At 32.3% G+C, this 19,842-nt stretch overlaps 1 protein-coding gene across 1 annotated transcript in view; it reads left to right on the top strand.

The window, feature by feature from the left end:
* LOC127719723 (uncharacterized) overlaps positions 1 to 19,842 on the top strand; it is a 164,002-nt gene that overhangs the window by 138,649 nt on the left and 5,511 nt on the right. The window contains exons 182-207 of the mRNA XM_052225961.1: positions 258 to 381; positions 955 to 1,103; positions 1,338 to 1,471; positions 1,706 to 1,978; positions 2,575 to 2,865; positions 3,367 to 3,515; positions 4,153 to 4,294; positions 4,704 to 4,807; positions 5,455 to 5,658; positions 6,603 to 6,777; positions 7,187 to 7,461; positions 7,735 to 7,890; positions 8,318 to 8,531; positions 9,215 to 9,363; positions 9,816 to 10,293; positions 10,811 to 11,022; positions 11,400 to 11,586; positions 12,040 to 12,207; positions 12,912 to 13,334; positions 13,696 to 13,846; positions 14,171 to 14,316; positions 14,855 to 14,940; positions 15,968 to 16,124; positions 17,309 to 17,426; positions 17,672 to 17,879; positions 18,705 to 18,908. Of these exons, the coding sequence (XP_052081921.1) occupies positions 258 to 381; positions 955 to 1,103; positions 1,338 to 1,471; positions 1,706 to 1,978; positions 2,575 to 2,865; positions 3,367 to 3,515; positions 4,153 to 4,294; positions 4,704 to 4,807; positions 5,455 to 5,658; positions 6,603 to 6,777; positions 7,187 to 7,461; positions 7,735 to 7,890; positions 8,318 to 8,531; positions 9,215 to 9,363; positions 9,816 to 10,293; positions 10,811 to 11,022; positions 11,400 to 11,586; positions 12,040 to 12,207; positions 12,912 to 13,334; positions 13,696 to 13,846; positions 14,171 to 14,316; positions 14,855 to 14,940; positions 15,968 to 16,124; positions 17,309 to 17,426; positions 17,672 to 17,879; positions 18,705 to 18,908 (5,077 nt within the window). The remainder of the gene's footprint in view (positions 1 to 257; positions 382 to 954; positions 1,104 to 1,337; positions 1,472 to 1,705; positions 1,979 to 2,574; positions 2,866 to 3,366; positions 3,516 to 4,152; positions 4,295 to 4,703; positions 4,808 to 5,454; positions 5,659 to 6,602; positions 6,778 to 7,186; positions 7,462 to 7,734; positions 7,891 to 8,317; positions 8,532 to 9,214; positions 9,364 to 9,815; positions 10,294 to 10,810; positions 11,023 to 11,399; positions 11,587 to 12,039; positions 12,208 to 12,911; positions 13,335 to 13,695; positions 13,847 to 14,170; positions 14,317 to 14,854; positions 14,941 to 15,967; positions 16,125 to 17,308; positions 17,427 to 17,671; positions 17,880 to 18,704; positions 18,909 to 19,842) is intronic.

The following is a 19,842-nucleotide window of genomic DNA, read 5'->3' as shown; positions in this document are numbered from 1 at the left end:
CATAGCATATGTATGGATGCATGAATGCATGCAAAATGTACATACCAAGTTCTCAGTTTGCTGTTTAATGATCTAACAGATTTTGGGTAATTTATTTCTAGTGCATTAAAATGAAAATAATTTCACATTACTAGGTATAAAGCCATATCAATTTTGTTGTTCTGCATTTACTATGCTTTTGAAAATATTACCCAGAATGCAATAGTTTCTTCACTTGTGTATTATGCATATTGACAAGTCTTTGTAATGCTTCATAGGTACCAGATAGCTCTGGGAACAACACCTGGTGGTGGACAAATCAAACCTTTCTTTGACATAGATTTAGAAGATGGTGTCAGATCGTATACAATTGGTGGTCTCAATCTTGTTGGTTATAGAGTGGTAAGTTTGAAATTTTCCCCAAAATATTTTAGGTTTAGTTCAAATTTATGACGCATGCATAATGTTTACAGTTGAGTGTGAATGGAGATTAGAAATTAACATTCCCTTTCCAAGGCAGCTGCCTTGCAAGAAGGTCTGGATGGGGTTTATCAGAATAGAGAGTAATGGGCCAAAAGTGCAGAATAAAGGAAAAATAGGCCAAAAAAATAAAGATTAGAAAATAATTGGGTGCTGAAATATAAAGAATATGTAGAATAATGGTCAAAAAAAATTGTTTTAAGAATGCAAAATTGAAAGACCCCCATCCAGACCCTCTTATAGAAATGTATTATCTATTATAAAGACCCTCTTACAGAAATTTATTATCTATTATAATGAAATACAGATAAGTTTGAGAAAAATTTACTGGTTTCAGTTACAGCTATAATTGTTTTAAATTTGAATGAAAAAAAGAGTGCCTTTCTGTCTCATCTAATAGATTTAAGATAAAGATTTATATTTATAGCCAGGTAGAGAATTTACTGATGATCTTTATATTATTTATTGATGATTTTCCTAATTAATTTATTTCAGGTTTATGTTTCTGTGAAAGGAATCAATGGAGCTAGTCTGACAAGTGTTGCAACAGCCAATGGACTCTATATGTCATACCTCAGTCAGGGAATGGCCCCTCTTAGTCATGTGGGAGTCAATGATGTATTGGAGAATTCTGTAGGAGATGTGTAAGTGAAACAATCTGCTCTATCACTGTCTCAGCTATTACTGTCTATTGAATTTCTAATTGTACATAACAACCATATGTATTTAATAAAGCAGACAATGATCAAGCGTCTGTGTGAAGGGTAATAGAGTATCATCCATGGGATGAGTAAATTATCTCCCTCTTAGTAACCAATCAAAACCTGACATTTTAACATGAAGTTTAATAATCTCTAAAATCATTTATTTTTTTATAGTCAGTTCCAGTCTGGTGATGATACTTACAGAGCATCATGGGATATGTCAGGTGACCCATGTCCAGTTACAAACTACGAATGGAAGATCCAAAGACTTGATGGTCTTGTTATTCAAGACTGGCTTCAAATGAATTGTAAGTTGTTTTTTAATGGTTACTGAAAATATATAATGAAAAATTATGTATGGTCTACATATTTATAAGTCAGTTATGATTTGTTCTCACTGATTGCATATTATGAAGGCAGCATCTAAGAAGTAAAAATAATTTTTTGACGTATCAAGTCTATGATGAGTTTTTTCCAATGGATGTTAGTTGTTATCACATGACATATTTAAGTTATGAAACTTTCTGTTATTTCTTTTTAAGTGAATACTGATGGCATGACAGATGGGTTGTCTTTGGAAAATGGAAAAATGTACTACTCTTTAGTACAGGTGACCAATAAATTGAATTACACTTACATTCTAAGATCAGATGGTGTCACTATTGAGAAAAATCCACTATTACCAGGAAAGGTGTTTGATGGAGATGTAACTGGCTATGATATTAACTACTTACCATCAAATAAAATTGTTTATGCAAACTGGGATGGATTTGGTTTACCTGCTGATGCCATGAAACAAGTGGATGTGTTATCAGGTAATGTTATATAACAATTTAATAAATCAGTTGCTATTTGCTGAATGATTAATACTTTAGATTTGTTGGAGACAAATATTGAGTGAATTGATAAAATGAACGAAATGCAACAATACTAGTGATAGAATATATGATTTGAAATATCATGAAGCAAACAAAAAAAAAACAACCTGAAATACAAAATTTATTGAAACAACTTAGTTATTCCCATCAGCTTTTGGAAGTGTGTTATATTTTACAAAATTAGTACCTTAAATTAAAGAAGTCAATCACCTTGCGGTCAGTTTTTATTGGTGGAGGAAGCCAGTGTGGCAGGAGAGAACAACAGACCTTAGGTATGAAAACTGACAATCCTAGTCAGTTAAAATTGGAGTCGAGTGCACCTGTTAAATGCAGGATTCAAACTCACAACCTCACTGTTGACAGGCTAGTGATACAGTTGTTCAACTACTTAGACCACTTGGCCACCGAGGCCCCTGAATTGTTTTGAAGAGCTGTATTGAAACTTACTTATATGGATGAAAGAATAAATCTTTGACATTTCTTCTAGTACATGATTTTGAAGGAAGAATTTAATTTAACTGAAAATTTTACAGGAAACCCTGGATTGCAAGTGGACCAGGCACAGTTGGATTCACAAGATCCTAATCAGGAAGTAGTGTTCTATGAGGTTGCTGTGGGGACAGACAGAAGATTCCCCAAGACCAGGGATGATGTTGTTCCATATACAAATGTGGGACTAAACAAAACTACCATTTTCTATGACCTTGAGTTGACCCCAATTACTGGTATCTACTATTTTACAGTGAAGGCATACAGTGCCTCATACTCTGTGGCAACAGTCACGTCAAATGGTTTCAGGGTCGGATTTGATGGAGGAGTCACCGGTAAGTCTATACAATAGTATTATAGTCAAGAGAGATCAAGATCTGAGATTGTGAGTGTAGAATATGCCCTAATGACAAAAAAATCAGAAAAATATCTATGAAGGTTTATAAGATTAATGTTTTGTGTTCCTGATGATTTACACATGAATGTATTTTTGTTCCTCCTTGAAATTGTAGGAGCATTATGTTTCCTGCATTCATTTTTCCCATATCAGTTAATTTGCTTTTTTTGTAAGGTACCATGAAGTTTTCATCACAACTACAAAATTAGAGCACATGATCATTGTGCTGTGAACTTTTTAAAAATATATGCCAAATCAGAGTTTTGACCTGAATTTTGCTGTTGACTGAACATGGAAATGTGATAAAGTGAGAGGAAAATGGTTGGCACACCACTTTTTATTTACCCAACCATGCATAGCAGAGTTAATTTATTTTTATGATAAATTATTTTGAACGACAATAATTTCTAATGTAAATTTTAATGGTTTTGAATTACAGGTGGAGCTTTTGTGATGGAGAAATTCATTGCTACAGACACATATTTAGATATTCAGTTTGAAGGATTTACTTCCAAGTTAGATATCTTGATGTACTACGTAGCTTTGTCAAACAACTCTGATGCCAATAACACTAACTGTAAAGCATATGTAAGTTATTCATTATTATCTGTTTTATAACTTTAAATGGAGATGTGGGACATACTCCTAATCAAATGACACCTAAAGATCAACATTCACACCAAATCAAATGACACCTAAAGATCAACATTCACACCAAATCAAATGACACCTAAAGATCAACATTCACATCAAATCAAATGACACCTAAAGATCAATATTCACACCAAATCAAATGACACATGAAGATCAACATTCACACCAAATCAAATGACACCTTAAGATCAACATTCAGTCTTCAAAAAGAGAAGTTTCTTTGCAATGTGTCAAGCCCTAAACTGTCTTGAGTCTAGAAAATTAATGAATAAAATTATTTAAGACTATCAAATATTTTTCAAGTCAAAAAGGTTATCAAAAATATAGAAAATTGGCGGAAACATTTAAAGAACAATACCTAGCATTTTTGCAAGTTATGTTGACCCAAAATTTCATATATTTATCAAATCTTATTAAAATCAACAACGGTGATTAGCATACAAATTGCCATAAAGCACTATCCATAGTCTTCTTCTCTAGGTGAATTCTGTCCTTAATTTGAAATATTAAGTGTGATCATTATCTCATCCTTTTTAAGGCATGATTTTTAAATATCTTCCATTTTGCACAGATTGATGGTGGTTCAGCTACAGTTGAAGAGAAGAAACAATTATTTACAGATTATGATGTCACCAATATAAACAAGTACACTGTTACAACAATCAGAGGTCTCAATCTGACACAGGGAGCTACCTATTATGTGTATGCTATGGGTAAGTCTCAATCTGACGCGGTTGTTGATGGATTTCATTGGTTAGTGCATATTGCAGTCCATTATACTGATAATCAACAATAGTCTATTGTAAGGTGAAAAAGGTATAATAAAAATACCAAACTTCAAGGTAAATTCAAAAAGGTGGAGTCCATAAAAACTGACAAAATCAAACATTAGACTTTATCAACAAACAGAACGAATAGAAAACAACTGTCATATTTCAAAGGAAAATGGAGTGGAAGACCTGAAAATTTCTCCTAATACCTTGGTATATTCATTGTTGTCTCACCTTTCATGGCATCAACAGTGCCAAAAATTGATAAAGTTTGAGAATTAGATCACACAGACAAGACATATCTCTGTGTCAACAATTATTTCAATCTCCATTCTTATTTTCTCTTTAAAAGGTGCTGATAAATCTGGAGCTTGTGGAATGGTCATGCATGAATTTATTGTGGACTCAACACCACCAGACATGGGCAGGATAAAAACTGGACCCTATTATGATATGGTTTGTATTTTTATGGCTGTACTTTAATTTAACAATAGGGACATTTGTGATTTCAAATTAATTATGAATCGTGTAAGGTTACATCACTTACATTGCAAAATACCACAAGACATTGCCTTTTAAAGGAGTAAGTAACACAGCTAAATGCTTTTCAGACCAGAATGCCACTACTTAATAGAAATTGGGTCTAGATTTACTGCTAAATATGTTTTGTATTGCCATCTAGTGTTATTAAAATCAGAATATTGTGTCGACAAAGGGAATTGATAAACATGACTGACTCTATGCTAAACATTTACCCGTTATTATTCAACCATCATTTTGTTAAAAGAGAAATATGGATCAATAATCAGAAGGTCTATTACAATAGAATTAAGGTTGGTTTCTAAAAATATTTATGGAGGGTCCATAGACATATATTGCACTTTAATAATAAAAACATCTTCTTTTTATTATGTTTATTATGTTAAAAGAGTTAAGGTAAAAATGAAAATTAGTGACTTGATGTTCTGAATTTGATCAGTTCTTAGAAAAGTTAATTCCCCTTAAAAGATGATCTTTCATTCCAATGTGCTCAGTAAAAACTAATTTTTATACATAACTTTTGAACTGTTTCTAAAAAAAAAATGTTTTTGTTTACATTTCAGGTTGTGACATACACTCAAGCCAATACATCAGTATATGTGTATTGGGAGGGATATGTTGACGATGTTTCTGATATAGCCACATATCAAGTATCAATCTGGAGAAATAAATCATGTTCAGAAGTTGCTGAGTCTGAAATGGTCGTTAGCTGGATTACCTTGTCAAATAATTATACAGATTATAGTTTCATAGATCTAACTCTTAATGTAAGTTCTTAGTGTTGTAAGAGAGGCGGAAAGACCTTTTGCAATATGGGATTGAGCCGTTTTATTTGCGGGAATTCGGAAATAGCTAGATATTTTGTTGGGAATTCAGGAATTTGGAATTTGACTATATTGTGATGCTGGAACAAACACATTTTTTTTCACAGGAATTCGGGATTTGGCATTTATTTTCTCGGGAATCAAGGATGAGACCCCTCCTACCCACCTCCATGTAAGAATAAATTGTATCTTCAGTTTTATTCTATTGATCATAAATTGTACAGTACAATTAAATATTTTTTTACCAATATTATACTGTATATTTTGGGAACAACTTACTTCCTGATATTGAGGTGGAGAGATTGTTTAGACATGGTCACGTATAGTTGTTCACAACCTTGTCCTCAGATCTTTGTTTGATAGTTTTCTCATTTGCAATCACACCTGTATTTTTATGATTATGATAAACAGATTGAGATTTTTGCTTATTTGTAAATAAAATTGCTATTTCTGAAACAGTGGTTAAACATACAAGATGTGCAAACACTTGTAATTTAAAAAAAAATGCTATTTCTGAAACATTGGTAAACATACAAGATGTGCAAACACTTGTAATTTGAAAAAAAATTGTTATTTCTGAAACATTGGTTAACATACAAGATGTGCTAACACTTGTAATTTGAAAAAAAATTGTTATTTCTGAAACATTGGTAAACATACAAGATGTGCAAACACTTGTAATTTGAAAAAAAAATTGTTATTTCTGAAACATTGGTTAACATACAAGATGTGCAAACACTTGTAATTTAATAAAAATTGTTATTTCTGAAACATTGGTTAACATACAAGATGTGCAAACACTTGTTTTTTAACTAATGGGATTGTGTATGTGAGAATTTCAAGTCTTTAAGTAAAAAGTTAATTTTATGACATTTATGTTTTTTTAGAAATCAGAACCACTAAGTGTGAAGTTTATCATCACAAACGGAGCAGGCCTCTCCATAACAGATGAATCAGTACCAATACTATTAGACATGACCAAACCAACTCCTGGAAAAGTTGTTGATGGCTGGGATTTTAAGAAGGATCGTGTTTGGTTTAATTCTCCCAACAGTGCCAAAGGTTAGTTTGTTAAAAAAAAAAAAGAGAATTATCTTTGAGGCATTACGGAATTACAATTTGTTTGAACATTGTAAGACAATTCTCCACTGAAAAACTGGTTAATACAAAATAAAAAAAAATCATTTGTTATTGCTCTATGTCAGACAACAAAACTTAAAGGTTCAACAAAGATCCCCATCCAAAATGTCAACTTAACTGGTTGTATTTGATATTTTATTTATTCCAAGAAATGTTGACATCTTCAATGGATTGTATTAATCATTTGAAAAACTTTACACCCTTAAAATGCACAAATTTATAATTATAATTTCTGGCTATAAGAACAAAAAACTATAAATTTTGCAGGAGACAAAAAAGATTACTTTATTGGTATTAGTTAAATATTGCATATTCTCAATAAAAATTTCAGGATCTATTCTGCATATGGCAACTCCATTTGGAGTAGCGTGTCCTACACGTCCAGTATCAATTGTAAACGATACCAACTGGAAGATGCTTCAGCAAATAGGCTTCAGAGATCCTAAAGGACAGGATTGGCCCATTAAGATGCGTACAGAAAATCTTGGAAAGGAAATCTTTGATGATGAGCTTTGGATCAAGTTGGCAAGAGATACAAATTTGAACACTATGTATTCGGGAGGATACTACAGAAAAGCTGACTATGAAAGAGGAGGAGAATGGGAGGTTAGTTCAAAACTAAATAAGTTCTTTTGATTTGTGTATGGATTAGTAAAGTACAATAGAATGATAAATACCATTTTTTTTTTCTTTTTCAGAACTGAGATAAAACAAATTATTCTAGTAACTAATAAATGACATAAGATATAAATACAAAACTTCGTTATAGAATAAATTTACTAGTAAAATTTCAGCCAGAATTTTTTAAAATAGTATAGGTAGCTTCAATATCTTCATGTCAACAACAAACAGTTTTACTAGAAACTATTTAAATTACAGTTTGAAATAAAGGCTGCCAGTGGTGAAGGTATGGCTGCAACGTCTGTGATGTTATGGGATGGACCAGAAGGGGAAATTATGCCATACGATCATGTTCCAGAGGCTGACTGGGCTTCCACAGCCTGTTATTGCTGTTTTGAGAATCCTATTCCACCAGTAAGTAGAAATACCTTTAAACATGTGTACAGTGCAAGGCTTCAGGGGAAATACTGTACAAATTGACCTTCATTAATAGAAAATGAGAAATATGTTCTTGAAATGATTTGAAATACCTGTAGCTTAGTAATTTGACCTTGACTAACTTATCATTTTTCAGACAAAATTAATATCCTCAGCAAAATATGCATATTTAACATAATTCTGGCAAACCTTAATTAATTCATTATTTTTCAGACAAAAATCAATATCATCAGCAAAGTATGCATATTTGACATAATTCTGGCAAAGTAAATGAACAGTTTACATTATTTAGAGGAAATTTCCTAAGCCAAATAAATTATCATTTGATTTAACTCTCAACATGTAAGACAAAACAATGTCCATAACCAAATAACTTAGTGTTTGACATTATTCTCTATTATAGACATGCACTGCCTGTAACTGTACAGCATATTTAGCTGCAAAGTTTGGTAACGGTACAGTAGTCGCACCAACAACTGAAGCTGCTCCTGTTGTTAATAATGGCACCTCATCTCCATACCATGTAGTAGAAAACCCTACAGGTGGGGCTGTCACCTCACCTATTGATTTATCAACACAGCCTGCCCGAGCGTCATGTGGTATTGAAATCTTTGCAGGTAGGATATACTTAATTTTATGCCCTGCTTACAGCCATTGGAACTATTCTAATTTCTGGTCTGTGTGTCCTTCCATCTGTTAGTCCATTGGATATCTGGTTAAAGTTTTTGGTTAAGGTAGTTTTAATACCATGAAGTTGTTGAAAACATAAAACACATGTTCATTGTAAGTCAAACTTTTAATTGTATGTCAAATTTTGACCCTGATTTCACAGTTCATTGAACATGGACACATGATAGGTCCTGTGGACACATATTCTTGTTTAATTTTTTAACACTTTGGTTTTAGCTTCATAGTTATGAGTGCTTTACTATACAGCGTCCACCATTGTTTGATAAACAATCATACAATCTGATTATTTAAGTCTTAAAATATGATGGTGTTAGCCTGTAATTTTATGTGATTTTTTTGTTATATATAAATATCTTATTGTTTCCCATTTTGGCTTGTCAAAATATTGATCTATTTCAACCTGCAAATAGACTGCTATATTAAAATTTTATAGGACATGTGCCATTTCATTACTGTTTGATTTTTTTAAAAAGAACCTGGCCGTACGGTGACCTATAGTTGTTAATTTCTGTGTCATTTGGTCTCTTGTGGAGAGTTGTCTCATTGGCAATCATACCACATCTTCTTATTTTTATATTGATATAACAACTTGAGTTCATTCTGTTTATAGGTGATGATCCACATGTTGTAACATGGTGTAGAATCTTCAATGATACATTACCCCCACAAGTGGTAGAAGATGTCCTAACTTTTGACCCATCAGTGGATTTCCATACTTACAAGATTGCTGTTGACTTTGAAGCTGACGAAGCTGTGAATGTAAGTTTGTAAACAAAAAATCTGGGAATAATTAATGTTAATGAGCAGTTATTTTCTTTGGTTTAAGATTCTTCTTATTGTTTATGACATCCGGAATCCCAATGTTTTGTATGTAAAGTTGATAGATGGAAATTGATTTTGTACATCTGACTGGGAAAGGAAATAACATTTTATGTATGATGGGTAAAATAAAAAGAATCCAGGAAGTTGATAGGATTTGATGCAGAAAAATTATGTGAAATCTAGTTCAATTATTATAAAATAGTACATTGTTGAAGGAATTTACTAAGCATAAACAATCTTTTGCATGAATTTTAATAAAATCAATTTGTTCTCAATTATTTTAATGTGTATAATGTATTTTCCACCACATTAAATGCTTGGCCTTTTCCCTTATCATTATTGACTCTAATGTTTCACAGGATTTTAATTACTTCCTTTTTATTTTGCAGCCATCATTGTGCTTCTATTTGTATGTGGATGGTGTATTATGGAGTAAAATATGTGGCATACGGGATCTGAGTACAGACACAGACCTAATCTTCCATGTTTTCCCTAAAAACAATTATTTACCACCAGTTGTTGACAGTTTTAATCCCTACTCCACCAAGGCATTCTTCCGAAATGTTGTTTTACCTCCTGAACCAGGAGCACATTGCAGATATGGTGCTCCATTCCGTGGCGGGACAAACCCAATAGTTAAGTACGAAATTGGTATCGGAACTACGATATTAGGCACAGAGATTGTTCCTTATAAAGAAATGATATCACCGTGTCTCCCATGTTATAACTATTGTTCACGTTACAATTGTAATTCAACGTGTGATGCTGAGGAACATGTGTTATACCAGTTTATGCTTGACAACTTTACTCTGCCAGCTACAAGAATGGAGGACAATGAGACTAAAACAATAGATTATTATTTCACAGGTAAAAACCTCTTTCAGTCCATGCATATGATTTCTTTAATATTCTTATCTTTTATTCACTGTTCTTAAATAATGCAGTACTCCTTTTATAATTAGAAACTTATGCCAGTAAAACAATATCTCACAGATTAAAACATGTGTACAAGCACAGATGACAACAGTTTGCTTGAAGAGAGATTAAGTTGTTCTAGGATAGAGAAGTAATTAGATCATTTTAATTTTAGAAGACAATATGTATTTTTTATCAGTGTTTTAAAGGTCAACTGATAATGTGTCGATCAGTTATCAGATCAGTATATATACTTATATAGTTCATTGGTTTGTATTATATGATCATCCTTCTTGAGGGGCACATTTTTGTGTTTTCCAAAAAAAAGTGTTGAATCCGAAGGAATAAAACATGCAATCCATTAATAGGATTAAAAAAAATGGAAGTTTTACCTTGATTTATTGACTCTCATTGAAAAAAGAAAAAAAAGTGTTTGTTTTTTTTTATAACTTGAATGAATTTGTTTCAGTGAAAGCTGTGCTTGGTTCTGGTGTTACAACTGTTGTGTCTTCAGATGGATTTTACATTGACGATACACCACCAATATATGATCCTGATGTGATGGGCAGTGATATTTATATTGATGTAGATCAAGGGGAGTTCACTCCTGTCAGATATCAGGGATCCAACAGCACCATAAAGGCATTCTGGAGATGTTTTGATGAAGAGAGTGATATTGTGGTTAGTACAAAATGTCTTACCGATACCTGCTTTAAAGAAGGTGTGCTTGATTTATTTTCCAACCATTATGTGAAGCATATATAAATGCAAAAGGTGCACTTGATTCAAATTAAACCTACATTTGGTTACAAAACCTTATATTGTCAATGACATAAAACACTGAACAGTACAGGATTGACTGCATACAAAATGGCTTGAAAGTACTGGATTTACTGCAAGGATAATATTTTTAAATATTCTACTCTCAACAAGACTAATCAATTTTATGTTTTTGCCTTTTTTTATGTTGTTATGATTACAATGGCTGTTTTTGAACTAAAGTTATTAAATTTGTAAATATTATATGTCTCTGCTATATTTCGTTCTTTTATTTTAAGGAAAATCAGTGGGCCATAGGAACAACAGTTGGCGGACAAGAGCTACAGGAATATGAGTCTATAGGCACCAATCAAACTGCCATTAACAGTACATTTGAAGGCATCTTGGAACACAATACCACATACTATGTATCTCTGATCTGTGAGAACGGTGCTGGACATGTTGTGAGCTACAATGATACTAAAGGTATATAACGTTGCTTTTCATCTAATGGACTCTGGCAGTTCAATTCACTTTGCCAAACAAGCTAGTTTCTTTAAAACGTTCAGTAAATATTAGTATTAAGGACAAATATTGATTTATGTGAATAAAAGTCACAATTCTAGATAAAATCGTAATGGTTTAGGAAGTCATAGTTGTAGAAGAAGATTAAAGGTCAGATACTGAAAAATTGGCATTTTTATGGAAAAAGGTTAAAGATGACAAAATGTTGATATCAAAAAGTGGCCAATTTAAATTAAAAAAAAAACTATGTTGAATTGCAAAAATATTCTAGTAAAATATTTAAAGATAAAAAGAAGAACGTCAGATGCTCTAATGTACTATTGGCTGTCCAAGAAGGCCAAATTTTCAGATCAAGCTTTGTACTTATGATAAATGGAAACTACAAATATTACACCTCTTTGACTTACTTCACAGGTGTAATTGTACTTTTGGAGGATCCAATAGATGATGTAAATACCACTATACCTGGTGCTACCCAGTTATCAGCTGATGTCACTCCAAAAGATTCTCTGCAGAGTACTGATCCAACCAAACTAGGTGTTGAATTTAGTCTTAGTCATGACGATGCAGTCAATAGATATGGTATGTATATTAATGTGATTATATAACCTGATATTTCCCGGTCTTTACTGGCATTTGACTTCAAACAAAATTAAGGCTTTTACGATGTACTGTTAGTGAGGTTTTTTCTCCTCCTTTTGAGCCCCATCATGAATTTCTTTCAGGCACATCATCTAGTTTTTGATGTTTAAAAATTCTGAACATTTTACTGCAGTTGCAGCTCACGGTTGAATATTATGTTTTTTTTTCAATTTAGATTTTGAGCATATGTTAATTTTTAGGAAAAAAATTGTGGCCTTTTGCCTGAAAATTGAATTGTAATGAGAAGGCTTGTATTGATAATGGTAGCCATGATCACTTATAAAACAAAAAATTACATTATGTACCAATCAATTTTTTTATGTTAGATTTGTGTCAAGATGCCTTCCAACCCTTACATACATGCTCGTTATCAAGAAATTATTATTAATTTTTATTTTTAACCAAAGTTATTATCATTTATGACCTGTGAACCATTTTAGGTTCATTTTTGTATAATTATTGAGTTTGAATTGTCTGTTGCATAATTGATGATTGAAAAACTCATATCGTAAGAACAAGGTAAAGATTTCTTCTAAGACTTCAACTTCCATAAATTTTTATTGAAAACACTTGTTGTAAGTTTGCTCAGCTCTGGCTGATGTTGAATATTACTTGTACTGTAATGGTTGACAAAAATTTTTCAGATTTGTGCTGTGGAACAGATGAAGAAAAAGAGGACATTTTCCCATGTACTTGGGTAGGATACAATGTTTCTGGTACAATCATGATTGAAGATGGATACGTGAGAATTAATGGTGTAAATATAAGACGATTATCTGAATTAAACCCTGTGCAAAATACAAGTTTGTCTGAAGCAGACCGTCTCTCCAGTGCCAATAATGTATTCAACATGGAGCCAGGACGTACTGTGTTTATGATGATGAGGTTATGTAATGCAGCCATGAGATGTATTAACAAGACAATGGGAAGTGTCATTATAACCAATGCCAATACTGATCTAGAAACATCACTCAATGGATTGGCCATTACGATATCAGTCTCCTCAAGTTCTGGTAGAAGGAAGAAGAGAGCTGTAGGAGATGATTTAGTCATTGTTACACCAAGTAGTAAGTATTAGCAAGATAAAAAAAGGACAAAACAATTTTTTGATGTAACAATTGCCACCTCTAATATGCATAGCAAGTATAAAAAGTCAATCCACTAAGTTGACTTAAAAAAATATGTTTTTGCACTCTTAAATATTTTCTTGAAATACAATTATTGTGCTCAATTAAAAATGTAAATTCAAAATAGCTAAGAACAGACATGTTCAAATCTTCCCCTCAACCAGACTTCTGAAAGAGGCTTTAAACACTAACAATCAATCAATCATACATAAATGTACATGTCAGAAAGTTTTGCTTGTACATTTTGTTATAGACAGTATTTTTAGATAATCACCACATATGATTTCTTGTTTTATTTTAGATTTGACTTCTGGACACAGTACAACCTTTACAATCCTTACACAAAACGAGTTAACAGCAACCTATGACTCTGCAGCATCAACAGATTTTGTTCCTTATATTGTTGATCCATCTACTACAACTGATTTAGTGGATAGAACTCTGCTTGGAAGGTATGATTGTGAGACTAAAAGTTAAAAATGCGTTTATTGGGATGTTGGAAATTAAAACTGAAAATTCTCATTTCACAGACTTTGGTGTTTCTGACTTCAGAAATGTTTTGTCAAAATTTTGACTCATTTCAATCACTTAATGGTGATGGTGTGTTCCTTTTGTCTTTTAGTATACATTGTAAATTTTATATGATTTGAAAGCCTATATGGTTGTGTTGTACTGATGGTATAATTATCAGTTAAACATGTCTCAACCAGCTTTTATCATTTACGGAGAAGGTTTTTTTTTTTGCCTTTTAATTATGTCGATATTTTCTGTTCTAGATTCTATGGAAGTGAATTTGCCTTTGCCTTTGTATCTGTGGGACATATTATGATGCCTGGACCTATTCTGATGACATACAGTGATGTTGCTGGACCAGGACCCCATGATTCTGGCAATAGGACAATATTGACACACTGGAATCCAGGTAAAATTAGAATTGTGGCTCACTTTTCTTTTACTTTAGATACTTCAACTTAAGTTCATTTAAATCTCATCCTGAAATATTTACCACTGGACATTATGCAGACAACAGTCAATCAACCATTTGGTTTAGGGAAAAGATTTAGGCATTTAATTTTGAGCTCTCCTTAGTACATTATCCATATTTGTTATGTTCTGAAAAAATTGCCTTTGTTTGTTTGACGTCAGATGTGGCATAAAAATATCCATTCAATGAAAATTTACTTCCTTAGAAATATTATACATATAACTTCACTTGAAAATTGCATTAAAGAATATGATATCTAAGAAGCTAAAATACAACAGCAAGATGAGTAAAACAATTGTGCATGATGAAATTAAGTATAAAAAGTATTACAGAAATACCAAAAATATTAGACAGTACAGCAGATTACAGCAACTTTTAAGAAAATAGATTTACAAACAAAAATAAACAACATTGAAAAATATATGGTCTTAAACTATCCTCCTTTCTTAGAAATAGTTTATATTATATGTTTCAGTGAGACAAGTGTGGGAGGAGTCTAGTAGAACATGTAATGAAACAGATACTGAGGTCTTCAATAATGATGGTACTGTCACTGTCAAGGTATTTATATATTTATTTTATTTCTGTCATATTTGTAGAGTTTGTCTATGTATCTGATCTCTTGAGAAGTTCAGTCCTATTAATTTTTGGCTGTTGAGTTTGTGCTTTTGATTGTTTTTTCTGCTCTTTACGATCTCTATTAAAGGATATTTTCTAAAACTTTTTACTATTTTGTAATATTATTCTCTTTAGCTGATTATTGAAATTTAGCCAGTTAGCCAGATTTATCATCAACATTCTTGGTTAATATTTGTATTGATTTATTATCCAGTTAGCCAAATTTATCATCAACATTCTTGGTTAATATTTGTATTGATTTATTAGCCAGTTAGCCAGATTTATCATCAGCATTCTTGGTTTATATTTGTATTGATTTATTATCCTGTTAGCCAGATTTAAAATCAACATTCTTGGTTTATATTTGTATTGATTTATTATCCAATTAGCCAGATTTATCATCAACATTCTTGGTTTATATTTGTATTGATTTATTACTTCTAGACAAGTTGATATGTTCAGGCTTGTTATTGCCTTCCAATGAAAATTAAACTTTCTTAATTTAATGCGTTTTCCTATATTTACCTTCATCAAGAAGGCTCAAAGCCAAATTTTTTAAAGCCAATGATGTATATTTACAGATATATGTGAAGACTTATATTAGGAAAAGGGGTCTCAAAAATGATAGCCATATTCTTCTTAGGTCATCTTTTTCTGATTTGCAAGATGCGTTAGGTTTTGTTAATTGCTGCAGGCAATAATGTGCTTTGTGAATGTTGTTATGTACTTTTTTCGTCCTTTTGATCTCTGTTTTATTATTATCACATTGACTATCATAACATATATCTTCATTTTTACACTGCCAAAAGCAAGTACCATTTCAATGGTTATCTCTGTGTGTTACTTTTTTATTTCAGGGTACATTTTCCTTCCATTATATACTTAAGGTTTCATTTGACTTATGCTAATAAAATATATTCCTGAACTTCAGCAAAGGTGTAATTTTGTATATTTTCTGCTATGTTCACAGGTATGCAACACTTGGAGAGATTTAACAGAAGGTGCAGTCAATGATCCATACTTCAAACATGAGACAATGTTTTCTCTGGCAAGTGCCAAAGCATCCATTACAAATTCAGAACCCCAACTTACAGTACCAGATGTAATCTATATGTCAGAAGATGCAGGTAAGAAATGGGAAACAAAAAAGTCTTTAGAAAAAATTTCTAGACAGCTTTTGGAGCCCCTTCTCTCTGATAGTGCCATTTAAGTTTTTCAACTTTTAAATCCAAACTTGAAAAGGTTTTTTTTTCTCTCACTTATTGTCCCTTAATAGTCCATATGTGAGCTTAACACAAGTGGAGTATAATGAAAATATTCTTATAGAGGCCATCAAAATCCAATGCAACTTTCTGTTTTACATGAACCAGTTGAATAGTGGTCTAAGTAATTGATCTGCAGTGATCTCTAGCCTGTCAACTTGGATGTTATTAGTTCTTGTGGTAAGGTGTGTTCAGCTCTGATGTTATTAGTTCTTGTGGCAAGGTGTGTTCAACTTTGATGTTATTAGTATTTGTGGAAAGGTGTGTTCAACTCTGATGTTATTAGTTATTGTGGCAAGGTGTGTTCAACTCTGATGTTATTAGTTCTTGTGGCAAGGTAGTTCTTGTGGCAAGGTGTGTTCAACTCTGATGTTATTAGTTCTTGTGGCAAGGTGCGTTCAACTCTGATGTTATTAGTTCTTGTGGCAAGGTGTGTTCAACTCTGATGTTATTAGTTCTTGTGGCAAGGTGCGTTCAACTCTGATGTTATTAGTTCTTGTGGCAAGGTGCGTTCAACTCTGATGTTATTAGTTCTTGTGGCAAGGTGTGTTCAACTCTTAATTGACAGGGATTGCCAGTTTTCCTGCCAAAATGATGTGGTTATCTTCATGTACTCCAGTATCTCCAACAATAAAAACTGGCAACCATAATACTGCCAAGTTCACTGAAACCAGCTTTAAATACTAACAAACAAGCAAACACTTGAACTTAAGAAAATTGAAACGCTTTCATTAGTTTTGTCAATATAAATAAGAAGATGTGGTATCGATGAGTGCAATGAGACAACTCTCCATCCAAGTCACAATGTATAAAAAGTTAACAATTATAGGTAAAAATACAGCCTTCAACATGAAGCCTTGGCTCATTATGGTAGTTTAAAAAAAATGTTTACCTTGATATAAAAAGATGTATTATAATGACATAAAATTATTAAATTGTTCAAATAAACTATTGCTATCTGTGATTTGTATAATTTTAGATACAATACAGTACCAGTTGGTAGCTACTAAAGCTATGTATGATTTGTACATTTATTTGTATATTTTCAGGTACAATACAGTACCAGTTGGAAGCTACAGATGATGAGGGGGATACAATTGAGTTCTATCTGGTTGGTAACTACACTAACTATACCATGGGAACACCAATCCTGTCTGTTGATGGAATGTAAGTTATCATGATACTGGCAGCATAATATTGTAAAATACAGTTTTTGACATTTGATCTCCCAATGCTGAATTGAAGTTCTAGGAATCAAAGATTTTACATTATTGGTATATGGTATACCAAAAAATAATTTTAAAGTAACTCCATTTCTAAAATAATCAATACTTGTATTTTGTTTATCTCTGTAGCCTGCTGTACACATTTGTGAGAACTTTTTGTGTATTGATTTGTTTTTCTCTTTTCAGACTGCTGTTCACACCTTGTGATAACTGTCAGGGTATTCAGACATTCCCAGTCATCTTACAGGAAGTTCAAACTGATCCAGTTATTCCACCAAATAATGTAACAGTATGGCTGACTGTTAATGTAACAGATATAGCAGATCCACCAACTATCTTCCTCACTTTATTAGGAGAATCACAACTACCAGCAGATCCTACGGAACCAGTTTTGGTAAGTTGTCTCCCCTGAGTAACCCAGTGTGGTTGCCAGGTAACTGTAGTGCCCTTTTGTTTTGAATCAACTCTAGAAGGAAGAACCAGTTTCTTTAAAAATGCTGCAAATCATTTATTGATTTATTTTATAAATATTCTCCCCAGAAAAAAAATTGTTATTAAGAATAGTTATCTTTTTATCTGGCCTTGTGTATGAAACAAATGGGAATTAAGACTATAGTTTTTGGGGTCAACAGGTCAAAAATCAAGGTCATTGTTACCATATATAGAAACAAAAATTATAAAGGCATGTAAAATAATATATAATTTTGCAAACCGATTTACTCATTATTGCGCAACAGAAAAGTAAAAAAATAAAAACGAACAGAAAACATCTTGAAAATCAGTGGTTTAACTTGGTCATTTCATTGATTTGATGTATTGAAAGTTACAAGATTAATTCTGTAAGACTTAAATATTGACCTAATGTCAGAATTAATTATTGGACTTTAAAAGGGAGGGGAAAGATACCAAATGGACATTCAAACTCATTAGTCGAACTCAAACTGACAATTCCATGGCAAAAAACTAAAAACGACAAACAACATTATACAAAACACAACAAAGAAAACCAAAGACTTAGCAAATAGAACCCCTCCAAAAACCAGAGGTGATCTCAGAATCTCTGAAACGGTAAGAAGACCCTGCTCTCCATGTGTCACCTGTCGTGTTGCTCATGTAAGTACAAACCCTGTAATAAGTCTTAATTTGGTAGGTTACATATGTGGAAAAAAGGATGTGATTGTGGTTTAAGTATAGATTAAGTCTTATTTATCAATTACAGGTTTATCTGGAACAGAAGAATGATTGGAATGAACATGTCTGGTCACCATCATGGTATGCATTACTAGGAGCTTATGATGTTGAATCAGGGGATACACTACTGCTTAATGTCCAGGAACCAGTCGGTGGAGTTATGAATATCACAGACAATTCAACAAGTATACCCACCATTGCAAATCCATGTCCAAATGTAACAGAAAGGACTGTAAGTTCATTTTAGTAGAGATTAAATAAATATTGAAACTCTTAATTATGTACTCTCAGTAATGAGGGTGGTAAAGGGTTATTTTCGTGCAACGTGATCGCCGTTTTTTATTTCACGTTCAACGTGTTTTTACTTTTTTATTCAACGTTCAGTCGTGCAAGACAGGTGCCTCGTTCAACGTGTTCTGCTTATTTAATTTTACGTGCATCGTGATTTTCAAATGCTTATTTTGCGTGCTCGGTATTTTTCAAATAAAATTCAAATACTTGGCAGGGATCGTCAAGAAATACTTTTCAAGTTAAAAGCCGTAAACCATTTACATCATCAATGTGTATACTAAATCGGGAATAACAAGTAAAACAGAGAGTTTATATATACAAGAAGACAGTGACTCAGTGACAAAAGGTTCACAACAGTCTTTATTTTTCGTGCAACGTTCATGACAGAAATTATTTCACGTTCAACGTGAAATTATGTCTTATTTCACGTTTTTTCCGTGCAAGCACCCCCCTTTACCACCCTCAGTAATAATAGCTATGGTTTCATAAAAGTTTTGATTGAAATTCTTCATGATTTGTAAGGGTTTTTATTTCAAAATTTTTTGTGAAACACAGACCTTAAGATTTTACATTACAAAAACATTTTGTCTGAATACATTGAAAAAAATGCCAAATCCTAGTTTGCTTACGCTTTAATTAAAAGGATTATACGTGTGGAAAAGTAGGTTTGCAGTTTTGCTAGTGAATTTCTAGAACATATACATAGACCAATGAATTTACCTTGCATTTATTTCAGTCATTGAAGATTAACATACTGTAAATTCACAAATGTTTGCAATGTTTTTATAATTGCGAAAATTGCCACAGGATAAGGTGTCACTGAAATAAAAACTTTTATGTTAAAATTTTATAGCGATATTTGTATGCAGTTTTCT

Source organism: Mytilus californianus, unplaced genomic scaffold, assembly GCF_021869535.1.
Source record: "Mytilus californianus isolate M0D057914Y unplaced genomic scaffold, xbMytCali1.0.p SCAF_11, whole genome shotgun sequence".
In the NCBI taxonomy this organism is placed as follows: Eukaryota; Metazoa; Mollusca; class Bivalvia; order Mytilida; family Mytilidae; genus Mytilus; species Mytilus californianus.
This window is presented reverse-complemented; position numbering and strand designations above follow the sequence as displayed.